This window comes from Dreissena polymorpha, chromosome 9, assembly GCF_020536995.1.
Source record: "Dreissena polymorpha isolate Duluth1 chromosome 9, UMN_Dpol_1.0, whole genome shotgun sequence".
NCBI classification, from domain to species: domain Eukaryota; kingdom Metazoa; phylum Mollusca; class Bivalvia; order Myida; family Dreissenidae; genus Dreissena; species Dreissena polymorpha.
In genome coordinates, this window is record NC_068363.1 from 92,555,005 (window position 1) to 92,568,927 (window position 13,923).

At 36.6% G+C, this 13,923-nt stretch overlaps 1 protein-coding gene across 1 annotated transcript in view; it reads left to right on the forward strand.

Moving 5' to 3' along the window:
- Positions 1-12,285: 12,285 nt before the first annotated feature.
- LOC127846264 (uncharacterized) overlaps positions 12,286-13,923 on the forward strand; it is a 35,955-nt gene continuing 34,317 nt past the window's right edge. The window contains exon 1 of the mRNA XM_052377435.1: positions 12,286-12,474. Coding sequence (XP_052233395.1) covers positions 12,286-12,474 — 189 coding nt within the window. The remainder of the gene's footprint in view (positions 12,475-13,923) is intronic.

Genomic DNA, 13,923 nt, shown 5'->3' on the forward strand with positions numbered 1-13,923 from the left:
AGACCCATTCTCAGAGCATTAAACAAATATGCAGAAAGATAAGAGCTTAAAACAAATATGCAGAAATACAATAACTCTGTGCTTCAGTATTTTGACCCCTGCAAATTTAAAGCACTGAGTCATTTGACTCCTTGTTTTCGAAATCTTTTAAAATCCCTGTGCAGTGTTGCTATCACTTCACATGAAAAAACAAAGGAAGAAAAAAATCCTATTTAATTAGTACTTTTTGTTTTTAAGGTCACCGCCCAACGTGTGGTTGACATTGATTTCACCAATTTTTATGGAAAGAAGCCCAAGCGAAAGGTCACCAAAGAAAGCCAGTGGCTGTAGAAGGAACTAGTTTGGAAGATCAGAAGAGGGCCCTGGAAGAACTGAGGAGGTTCTGTCCTACTGCAGGCTGTCTGTTTAAAGGAGAGTCCGACACAGACACTGCATCAGAAGACGAAGATCTTCCCCCAGTAAGTTTGCACTTAAATGTATATACACCAATGGTTTTTACCTTATTGTACAATTATTTCAAGTATTAATATTGGCACATAAAGTTTAATGTAAATGAAGTTTGGTAAAAAAAAAAGTACACAAATGATGCAAATAAGATATGATTTAAGTTTATTTATTTATTGGCAAAAAAATAATTCATTGTTATCCTGATTTTGAGTAACTTACATGTTACCAAATTTGCACACTTAACACTCAAAAAAGTCAGCTGAAAAAAATAGGCAATTATTTTAATTTGCACATTGTTCAATTAATCATGTTTTGAAATGCTTTTTCAGCTATTGAGCTGTTACCGTGATCATGATCCCAATGAGTGTACTGAAGAGGAGTTGGGCCGTCGATGTGCAGACTTCGTGAAAGACTTTACTGTGACTGAAATCCAGTGTGAGAACCTAGAAAAAATGACGCGCTCCCAGAGCCAGAGTATGCTGTGGCAAAGACATCGCGAGGGACGCATTACAGCTACGATTGCTCATGATGTTAAGACGCTACGATTGAAAACCTCACGTGAACAGGTATTGAACAAAATTTTGAAAGTGAAACAGACAAATCTTTCGAAGGTTGAAGCGGTTGCATTTGGTAGGAAGTACGAGAAAGAAGCAAAGAACATGTACTGTACGTAGATGAACAAAGTGCATGAACAGTTCAAAGTTAGTGACTGTGGTTTAGTTGTGGATAAGCAGTTTCCCATGTTTGCAGCCACACCAGATGGACTTCGGTCATGTGCCTGCCATGGTGATGGACTTCTTGAAATCAAATGCTCATTCAAACATAAGGAAGTCAGTGTGGTGGACGTTTCAGATATGGACAGTGGATTTTACCTGGAAAAAGGAACTCTCCAACTAAAAAGAAGTCACAGATACTTCACTCAGATACAATTTCAGATGCATGTGTGCAAGAAAGCATTTTGCGACTTTGTTGTATCTACACAAAGAGGTATCCATGTACAGACAATCCAGTACGATCCAGAGTTTGTAGAGGAGTTAGTGCTTAAATGTACAGTCTTTGCTTTAGACGAACTTGTGCCCGTTATTGTCAGACAAAAGTTAATTAATTAAGACACAAGCATGAACAGGTGTTGTGTATACATGTGTTGATATACAGACAATCCAGACTTTGATAAACAAGACTGTGTTGACGATTTAGTGTTGCAATGTATATCCTGTGCTTTGGATGAACTTGTGTTACTGTCCAACTGAAGTTAAAACACAATAGCATGAAAAGTTGTTTTCTTTTTATTAAATGTTAAAATCAGAATTTGCATTTTATAACAACATTTGAACCATTGAATAAATGTAAATTATTATAACACTTCACGCGACTTGTTTTCTATAGACAAAGAAGGAAGTAAAGTGTTGGTTATTCTGCAATAATTACGGGTGGAGCTTAATGTTTCGGAAATAGTTATGAATAAATAAAGAAAATTTTGCAGTAAAATGCATGTTCTAAAACCCGCTCTTAAAGAAATGCAATAAATGTAGCATTTATCTAAATGAAACAACACATTGTATATTTGGTAATAAGTGGCATTACCACGCCTACAAAGAATGGTATTTGTTAGGAAACGTTATTAAGAACACAGTTCTAGCATGTGAGCTTTTCAGTAGCATCAATAAACATGATGTTAAGTTTCTACGATTTTTTTCTCATTGAAAGTGACGTAACTTGCAAAATATTTATGAATGAAAACGACACGTTTGTACAATTTAATGACGTCACTAAATAGTAAACTCTGGGTAATTCGACAACAAACCATGAAAGAAAAATATTATTTCTTAATTATGCTCAACTCTATGTTGTGTTCTCTAAGAATTATTAAACTTTATTGGGCCATGTCCAAACACTGCATTATATGCTTACATACATAAAATGATGCATCAGTTTTGATTGCTATCAAATAATTGCAGGTCTTATACAACAAAGTAATTTGAACAATTTTGGCAGAACGTTTGTTATTGCACAGCAAATGATCAGGATGGAGTCCACATGTCGTGACAGAGTTAATGGTAACACATTCTTCAATATACTGTAACGTTTAACTCGCTCAATTGCACGTTCCACGTGTATGCGAAGCTGGGACAATCGCCTTGCCTCCTTCACTTCCTTCTGTGAAAACTGTCGTCTGCCTTTTACAAATGGGGGTATAGCTAGGCAGGCACCATGTGCTGCCAGTTCTTCTTCAATGAGGAAGCCTCTGTCAGCCAAAACTTAATCTCCAGGTTCTAGCATGTTATAAAATCCGGATCGTTCCGTCAACTCCTTATTCGACACACGTCCACCCCAACCGCTTGACACAAAACTCACCGTCCCACAAGGTGTAATGCCTATTAAGAATTTAAGAGTGTTGTGGTGATTATAATTAGACCACGTTTTGGCCCTTGCATTCAAATTGAACGGTCGCTGGATAAATACTTCTTACTGCAGTCAATTATGACTTGACTTCTTCTGAAGCGTTTCCTGAAGCCCTTTTGTAGTTTTTTTTCATTTCTTCTTTCGATGGCCAATAAATTAATAATGCTAGCTTTTCGGCAATAATTGGTATTGCATTATTCAGAATCGCAGACACCTGTGTTGGAGCAATCTTGAAGCGCAGTGCCAAGTCATTGTTTGTACAACCTAACTTCAGCTTCATGAGCACAAGAAGAAGAATGTCACCTGTGCAAATCTTTCCGATCGGCTTCAAATACAGGCATACAAGAGACATAATCCATGTAAACACTTCCATCGAAGGAAGCCCAGTCAATGTTCTTACTGTGGAATTCTCAATGTTGCTGTATGTGAACTTGTCGACCTGAATTTGTGATTTGAGCAGTATATTTTCCTCTAGTAGTCGCTGGTATTCCTGTTGAAGTCCCGTGTAGTCACACTGCAGTTGATCAAACTTCACTTGAAGTGGATCTTGATCAGGATCTGTTCCTGAAACATTAGACAACTTTGAGAGCTTTGTGCATGTCGCAATAGTATAATCAGGAGTTAAACTGCCTTCTTAAACATAAAACTTGGCAAAGTCCTTAAGTCATTACCAACAAAATTTGTAAAATAACCAACAATTGTAAAAATGTCTTATCAGGTTTGGAGTGTACATTATTAAATAAAGAAAAATGGTATCGCATGCTAAAACATGCCTTTATAAAGAATGCTTACCTTTATCTTGGTAAGCTGGAGCCTGATGAGCCAGATCTAGCTAGGCACGGGCAGCTATATCAGCATTTTCAATGTCCATAGCATTTTCCTTTGGCTGACAAGGGGTCAGTGCCAATCTTCTTCGCCTGTGAGCCACGCGATCAAACCGTTCCAATGATGTGGGTGTCTGCTTAGCCAATGGGGTAAAGTTGAAAACACTTGGTATATAATCAGGGTGGTTATCATCTGTAGAAGGTTGACCTGTAAAACAATATATTATAGTATGACAGAATGACGTCTGCAATATTTTTTTGATTATATGCCAGAATTCTGACAATAATTTTCCCCAAAAATGAGATCTATTTTTTTTGAAAACCTTATATTATATAAGTTTACTTGATCCAGTGTAGAAAAATATTACATAATTAAATTATCCGTTGCCTTGAATTTGTTTTAAACCTGTAAAATATGTTAAATTGATTATTTAGATTTTCCATATTTTTTCCAAAAAACAGTCTCGCGCTATTTTTTCCCCTCAAAAAAGACCAGGTCCTTCCCCCAAAATCTGATAAAAAAACCTGTCTATGCTAAAATCCATACAAATGTGGTGTTAACTTTTTATTATTAATTATGTGAAATGAGTTTTTTTTCTTTATTGTAAATATTAACTTTTAATTACCGGACACAATGTGAAGGATGCAAAGTCTCTCGTGATATGATGGTTCCCACAGCTTGTTGGGGTTTTTGACCTGCATTCGTTTCATTGCAATGATCCATTTCATTCTTCGTTCTTAATCTTTAGGAAAGCAAAAAAAAAAAAGAATCACTGAACCTTTAGTGTGCCTCTGAGTGCAACCTGGCGCAACACAACTCGTAGGCATGTCTTAAAATAAACTTGTCAGATCTTAAAATAAACTTGTCAACTACGCTCTATTTCACCGGCCTTTGTTATGCTTATTTCCTACCAGCGTACCCGGATGAGAGCAGGTACTTGCTTGTGACGTCACGCGTGAATTGGTCTATAATCAGTGCATGCAATGATGATAAATGTCGTACGCGTATTGAAACATTTATAATATGTAAAATATTTTAAAACTATGCATAAATGAATTCATATATTTACCAGCTCATGTTGTAAATTACGACGTAATTTATTATTTTATCAAAGATTATGAAAATTCACAGTTTCAACTATTTAAATCTAGTTGTATATAGATCTAGAATCTATGCTGTTATTAGATACAAATACTAATGCCGCTGCTAATTTTAAGTAAATTCGATAAATGAACGAATAACTGAATAGTTAAAAATAAAAATCATTAAAATACTTCTTGAATACTATATTTATTTTACTTAATACAAAATTGCGTAATTTAGCGCTGAATTTCTTTCATATTTTCCTTGGCTATAATTTTCGCAGGAACAATTAAATCTTCTTTAGGAAGAATTCAAAATTCATAGGAAGATATAGCGCGCGTGAAATGTAACGCGTATTTTGATTTGTTTTTATTTTTAGCAGAACCCTGAGCGGTTATAACATGTGTAGGAACAATTAAATCTTCGAAGAATTCGAAATTCACAGGAAGAATTAAGATGACGCGGCTAAAAGGGTCATACGTCACGATTTATATCTTTCTTAGAAAGAATTAATTATTTCTAAGGAAGAATTCGTCCTTAGGAATATTAAAATCTTCCTAAGGAAGATTTATATCTTCCTTAGGAAGAATTCGTGACTTTAGATCCTCATGGTACGTCATACATTTATTAATTATCGACAATTACGCTGTGATTTTTAATAAGCACGTGTGGCAATTATTATGTTGCACAAAACTGCTTCATAATATTGTGCATCAAACGGTTTAACACGTTTTATAGAACACACAACTGCTGTGGTCGAACTATTTATTGTGTTTGTTTTTTTCATTACTCGTTCATATGTTCAACAAATAAAGGTAAAATAATTACCTTTGATAAAGTATGTAAATTAGCTACAATTTTGAATAATGATCAAAGAGAAATCAGGCATTTGATATAAAATCTGTGTAAACTCTTAAAAATTATGTCAAATTCATAATGTACGACACGCTTTGTTTGTCGGACAAATGAATAAGCGTTGTTGAGGGGTTTGTGAAATACCGATTTTTGATTGGCCGACCGGAAAATTTGTTTGACAGGTGGCGACTGGTAAACGATTTTTTTTCAGCGTTATGTGTTAGTGTGTGCGTGCATGCGTTTCGTTATGGGTGTTTGTGCGGTTGGTTAATTGATGTGCATTCGTGCGCATGTGTTGCGAATGTATTGAGACTATGACTTGCAGTTTCTGCATTTCAAATATTAAAATAATTATTACTTGTGGATCATAAAACACGCTTTTGTATTGGGAGCTGGATGTTTACACATGATTTTATTTCAGCTGTCGATGCTCTTCCGCATCGTGTATACGTATAACAGACATTAATACAACCGCGTCATGCGAAAATGGGTCTTTCCGTATAATTTGCAAATGATATATTCGTATTTAAAAACAAACGTTTGAAATGTTAGCTCTTACGCGCGGCGTTTTCATTTTAATTTTGTGTAATGCATTTAGTTTTTGAAATGCAATTTAATAATTTTATTCACGAATAACCCGCGTTTGACCATATTTCATCAGATTGTATTTACATAAACTATTGCACAAAAATCGTTGAAAGTATGATTTGTGAAAACGACGCTCCTACAAAGAGCTCTTACAACCAAAGGGTACCATGGATTAAGTTATTAATGTAATGGCTAATATAGATGATGTGAAAATTGATTCGAGTTATCCGAGAATGTGAATTTCGAATATTGATTGAGCTTTGACGTCTCCTTAAACCGCACTGCGTGGATATTTACCCATTACCACTTGAATACGTATATTTTGACGCATTTATAGTCCCTTAGAAGCTCAATTTAATAAAAGATCTTCCTTACTAAATTTACGTTTTAAAGGCTCTCTTTCTGTCATTATGTTGGTCATTATAATAATGTGTTCATCAATCATAAGAACTCCATAAGTTTGTATATACTTTTATTGCGTGTTACTGGTTCGATGGCTACATGTAGAGTGAAGCAAACATACAATATTACAATCTGTATCAAATATATCAAGGGAATAAATAACTACATGGTAGATATATAACATCGTCAAATGGATCAAGAGTTAATCATCTTAAAATCATGACATGTCCCTTTTTATAGATGTAATGATATTAATATGATTAACTCTTGATCAACATTTGTGTCATTGGAGGTGGAAGGCTGATCATTATTTTTCATTAAATGCTTCCTATTCCTACAGTACTTTTAACCATCGGGTGTCTGTACCATGTAAGATCTGTCGCTGGATTTTCCCACGACAGTGGCTGACTGCCAGGAGTTTTCCTCTCTGATTCTTATGGGATCACCTATACTTAAAGCAGGCAAATTTCTGGCAGTTCGATAGTAGTATTGTGTTTGTTCATCTTTTCATTTTCCTCAAATGTCTTTTGACTTTACAATAATTAGGAACTTAAGGATTGAACATTTTCCTTGTAATTGGCAAGAATGACCTGATTTTCTTGCCCGTGAGTAACTCTGCAGGGGTGTATCCGGAAAAAAGTGGGTAGCACGATAATCAAGCAAAAACATCAAGTAATCTTTGTTTGAATGTTTGGCTTAATTTAACATTTGTTTACACATTTTTATCGTTGCCTCAGCAAAACCATTTGACTTGCTATGATATGGGCTAGAAAATACTTGTTTAAAGACCTAATCTTTAGCAAACTGTTTGAATTATTGACAAGTGTTGTAACTGGCATTGTCTGATACATTTTTTTGCGGGATACCATGTCTTGAAAACCAACATTTCATGCATTTTATAAAACAGCTACTTGTTGTGTTACCTAGTTTCTCAAACTCAAAGAAGTTACTGAAGTAATCAACAACTAGCAAGTAATCGTGCTTTTCCCACGTAAATACGTCGGTGGCTACTGTCTGCCATGGATAGTCTGGAATTTCATGCGGAATCAAAGTTTCTTTTTGTTTTCTAGGTCTGAATTCTTGACATGTGTGACAATAAGCAACTTTTTGTTCAATGTCTACTGATATCTTTGGCAAATATATTGTCTCACGAGCGCGTCTCATGCATTTATCTACACTAAAATAACCGCTAAGTATGATATTGAGAATTTCACGCCTTAGTTCAGTCGGAATTATGATTCTTTGATCTTTCATTATCAACCCATCAATATAACAAAGTTCATCTCTCATATTTCAATAGTCTAAAATGATCGCTGGACAATCTTTTTTGACTTCAGGTCAACCGTCAAGTATTGTCTGCCTCAGTATTTGTATTACTTGGTCTTCAGAGGTGTGTTTTCGAATTTCTTTAAGTTTTTCTGTCAGTGTACGGCAAGGTCGTCATGACCATATGAACGTGAACATTTGTGGCCTCTGATAATTAATGGTATGCATTACTCATATAATGTCAGCTAATGATAGCTGTGTACCTGCTTTGTGTTCTAATGTCATGTCGTAATCTTGGACATCATGCGTTGCAATTTTTGCGGAGCTGCACAAATGGGTTTGTTCATGATTGCTTTCAATGGCAAATGATCAGTTTCGACCTTGACCTTTCTACCATAGTTATATTGTATGTATCAATTGAGTCCGAATGTAAGACCGAGCATTTCCTGCTCAATTTGTACCCAATTAAACTCTGTTTTAGTAAGAGTTTTACTTGCATATGCAATAGGTCGTCCTTCTTGCATCAATGCTGCACCTAGGCCATATTTGGAACTATCGACCTGGAGTACTAGAGGTTTGTCAGGGTCATAAAATGTCAGAACAGGTCCTGGTGACTGCGTCAATATGTTCTTGTCTTTATCGAATGCTTCCTGTTGGGGGTGGGGGTCATCCCAATGGAATGTAAAGTCTTTTTTCAATACGTCTCTCATTGGAGTCCTAATTTTGGACAGATTTGGAGCAAACCTAGATGAATAAGTTATCATTCCCATGATAGTTTGCAATTCCGTCTTGTCTTTTGGGTCTCTGCATATTTGAAATAGCTACCACTATTTGTGGATCAGGCTTGATTCCGTCTTTCGTCAGAAGATGTCCAAAATATTTGACCACAGAGACGCCAACTTCAAGCTTGTCTCTATTTAGCTTGATACCGTTTTGAGAACATGTCTTTTAAGCGGGACTGTGCGATTTTTAGATGTGTTAAAGTGTAATATATTGATAAAAATATGTTACAATAACACAAAATAGGCAAGAAAAATTATACATTGAAGACGAATTTCAATAAATGCAGCAAAGACAAATAAGCGCCCAGAGCCGACTGTTACGAAGATAGTTCGTACATATTTTCCTACAATAACCGAAGCATTCGTCTTTTTATTCGGATAGGAGTAAGTATTTGTGGGTCGTATTAATAGATATCGTTGCAGGAAATTAAAATGATCCGTAAAACTTAATTTAGAGTCACATCGTACATGCATGATATACATTCTGGCGAATTCGACTGTACATACATTTTCGATTTCAGAATTAAATATCTAGCTTATATCGCATTTTTCGACACATATTCTTCTAAACTTTTATATAAATCTATTTTGAAACATTTGAATAATAAGTTTTTTACACATTTTATATAACTTCATAAATATTAGAAAAATTCGTGCAGTCCCGCTTTAAAACCCGTCTCAATTTTTTTATGTTCCTCTGTGGAACTTCCGTACACCAGTATATCGTCAACAATTAATGCACAACCAGGTAATCCTGTCAGTATCTGGTCCAGCTTATGCTGGTAGAAATCTTGAGAACAGATTAGACCAATTGGGATGCGGCAATATCTGCATCTACCCAGAAAAGTATTGAATGTTGTCAAAAATGATGATTCATGATCAAATTTCAATGATCAATAACCCGATCGACAGTCCATTTTCGTGACCACACTGGCAGATTTTACCTGTGACAATATGTCATCAAGCGTTTTCATTGGGTAATGGGGTCTCTTTATGGCTTTGGTGAGATCTTTAGGGACTAGACATCTCCTGACCTTATCTAACCCCGGTTTGTTCACCACAACCATACAATTAACCCATGGGGTAGGCTGATCAACCTTTTTAATAATACCCTCTTTTACCATGCGACCCAATTCTTTTTTGATCTTGTCCAGTAAAGCAACTGGAACTCGGATGCACAACAGGGGGTACCTTAGGATCCGTTTGTATTAATCATGATCCTTTCATCATTCCTATACTCGTGAAAATTTCAGGAAAATTTCTTAGAACAGAGTCCTTTGTGATAGTGTAACTTTATGGTGTTTTTTTCAAGGGCCATGACTATTTTTATTAAATTGAAGTCTAAACGGGCCTGTAATCCCAAATTTGAGCATTTGCTCTGCTGGACCACATAGAATGTAACGTTTTTGTTCACATTCTTACATCTGAACTGCAGTGTAACCTTACCTTATACATACAATGTTGACCCGTTGTAAGCTGTCAAAGTACTTTTACATTGTTTATGTGGAACCTTTACATTTAAAGAGCGGTAATCTTTTTCTGTCAAAGTATTGCAGGACGCACCAGTATCTACTGGTCCTCTTTGACCAACGCACAATAACAAATATGTACACTTTTCCTCTTCCGACTTATCCTTTAGGGGGGCCTTGAAAATGAGATCTACGTGATCTTTGAAATGAAGCCACGCCTCTGGAAGGTTACTCGAGCCCCAGTCTATTTTGGGTTCTGGAATTCCCGATAAATCCATCGTGCACAATTATTGCAGTAAATCCAAGTATGTTCATATTCTCTCAGACGTTCACAATAGTATCTGACACCATGCCATAATGTTGGTCATTATAATGATGTGGTCATCATTCATCAATCATAAGAACTCCATAAGTATGTGCACAAGTGCCAAATATTTAAACAATACTAGTTCTTTTAATCGGCTATGTCAATGAATAAAACATTAACCTTTCCAATAATAAAGCATTCGACCCTTTTATAAAAAGAGAATGAAAGCTTGCATATGTAAAGCCTAGATACTTGAAGATAAACGAAGCATTTCCCAAATAGGACGTTGAATTTATTAGTACTTTTTCACCTTGTAACGGCACCGTAATGATATTTGAAACTTTAAAATTTTACCTCTACCCGCGTGCGGTTGAGTACCACCGTTTTCTGTGAATTTGCACAAGGATAAACGCTTAAGAATCATTTTCTCAAAGCATAATACGCGACCCGACATTCTGAAAACACTTCATGTTCTTTGTATTGAATACATGGAAAGCCGCTACAAAGCAAACTAGTCGATTCTGGAAATCATAAGTTTAGAATATTATCGAGTAATGATCGATGGATGGATGACTCTATCCTATCCTTTAGCCCAAACACGAAGTGCTCACCGTGAGCTTTTGTGAAACTTAATGTCAGCGTCCGTCGTCTTTCGTTGTTCGGTGTGCGTTGTCAAATTTTAACTCGTTAACACTCTATATGCTATGTGTTGCTCAGTCTTTATGAAACTTTGTAAGAATTTTTATCTTGACAAATCCAAGGCCCATTTTCATGTTTTGTCCAACAATAGGTCACAATGTATATTTGTAAAATACAAAATTGTTCCAATTCTAGAAGCCACATGTTTGTCCCAATGTACATGAAACTTGGTCAGAATGTATTTATGAATAATGTTATGGTCAAGCTCCAATCTGGGTCACCTGAATAAGAATAACCAGGCCACCAGATCAAATGCTAGAGAAAATCTGTTAACCACCCCAGAAACAAGCTTTTGTATGTCAAGAAACTAAAGATTAAATTGTTATAAAATCGTTATTATTTTCACGATAACTATGTGATTGTTTTTGTGTTTTAATCAATTAAATGACAATAAGTAGTGTATGTGATTTGTGTACTGTATGAGGATGGGCTTTAACGCGGCCATAAGCTGAATTCCTCCGTCAGAGTTGATGGTGTAATATTTGTGTACTGTAGGAAGATGGGCTTGAACGCGGCCATAAGCTAAATTCTGCAGACTGAGTCGATGGTGTAAGATTTGCGGAAGTATTTGCACGACCATGACATCACGTGGCGTGTTTTATCATAAATCGATCCACTAAGTTATGCGTTATAATTACACTGCAATATGCATTTTAATATAGTAAAATAAAACGCACGCTTCTTCGTGTTAAATTTAATGTGTCTGACATTGATATGATTCGATGAATAACCATAAAAAGCGTACGAAGACTTGGCGCGATTTGAGACACATCGTTTGATCATATACTGCATCTAGGTCTGGGAAAAGTGAACTTTGTGCATGAGCGTATGGTTTCGTTTCCGATTAGCCTGTGAAGTCCACACAGGCTAATAAAGGACGTCACTTTCCGCATACACTATTATCCGTGGAAAAGAGACCTCCTTTTAACGAACAATTAAATAAAAGCGTAAAGTGTCGTCCCTTATTGGCCTGTGCGGCGCTTAAAATAATGTCTAACAACATAATAAAGTCTCATATATATATACAATCGAAACACGATCATGTGTTAGCTTGTTTCTTGTAGGTGAAACCTCTGCGGGCAAATCCAGCGTGCTGAACCTCTTGTTCGAGGACGATATTCTGCCAGTGCATAACAATAGTTCCACATCAACCATCACTATGGTGCGGTACCATAGCAACAGGCACGCTCGCATAGTCTACAAATCGGACCGCCCAAGCGAGGAGTTCGACCTTGACCCCGAGGGCGTGGAGAGGCTGAAAAATGTAGCGTTCATGAAAACCGCAAAAGAGCGGGAAGGTCATGAAGTCAAAGAAGTTCAGGTGTATCTACCACTTCCGTTACTACAGGTAATTCATTTAATGCTGAAATAGTTCATAAAGATTAATTCATACGTCCATACTTATTATTTCTTTGCTTTCTATGATTTATTTGCGCTTAAAGTGCTTATTAGGCCTGCTATTTTCCTAAATTGGATTTCGTTTCCGGTTTAACAAGATGGCGGATGTTTATTCTGTAAGAGACTGAGAATGTAACATAAATACGGTGTCCCGATGTTGAAGATATGTACATGTAAAACGGATATACGAAGGTTTTGTGAACAACAAGTGTTAAATGTTATGTGTTAAGTATTCAATTCTTTATCAGTGATATCACAGTAAACAGTTTTTTTATCAACCATAACGGGGGTGAACATTTTTGCGCGCAGTGAATCATTAAAATCAATGCTAAAAACACAGCCAAAAGCACAGCGGAAACATAAGCCTAAATCTAGATCTAAATCTAAACGAAAACGCAACTCGCCTTCTCAGTCACATCAAACTTCGTTCAATAAAAAAACGCTTATCTGAAAGTGAGTACGAGAACGGTAGTGATTCTGTTTTCTTCGATTCACCAGCACGATCAAAGATGGAGTCACACTGCTCTAGTGAAGACATTGTACAGTTAAGCAAACCAATCGTGCAACAAATTAAGCCGAATGTACTGAATGAAAACTCAATAACAGTTCAGAACCTTATTGTCATAGAAGTAAAGAACCAAACCGCTCACCTCAACGATGAAATCACAAAGTTAACAAAAAATGGCGCGGCAGAAGCCGATGCGTAACCCCACGCCGCATATTTGACCCAGGGGCGCCCCAGGGTTGGTAAAGGGGCCCTGCATAGTTGAGATTGACTGTATTGTCATAAGAGATGTTCAGTATCAATTTGAAGTAAATCGGTATAGAGATAACAAGTTAATGTAAAATAACCTTGAAAAAAATGAGTGAAAATCTCTGAGCCGGCCCTTCCCCAAGCCCCATAACTTTTGACCCAGGGGTCGGATCAAAATTCCAAATAGTGCACTGTCGCACATATGCTCATAGCTACCATGTGGGTAAGTGTCAAGGTTCTAGTGCTAATAGTGTAGGAGGAGATAGTGACCAGGACGGACGGACGGACGAACGGCGGAGATAACCACATAATAGATTTCAGTATCTAAACGCGGGCCCGAAGTTCAAAGTCAAGGTCACAGGGGTCAAAAGTTTATGCGCATGGCAAGGTCTTGTCCAGATACACATGCATACCAAATATGAAAGCAGTATCTGAAGGGACACAGACGTTGTGAGCTTTTTTGACACGCGGTCGCAGATTTCGAAACCTGAACGCGAATCTCAAGTTCAAAAATTTCATGCGCATGGAAAGGTGTTGTCCAGATACACATGCGTACCAAATATGAAAGCAAATATCTGAAAGGACAAAGTCGGTTTGAGTCTTTTTCGAACCGCGGTCGCATATTTCGAAACCAGAACGCTGACC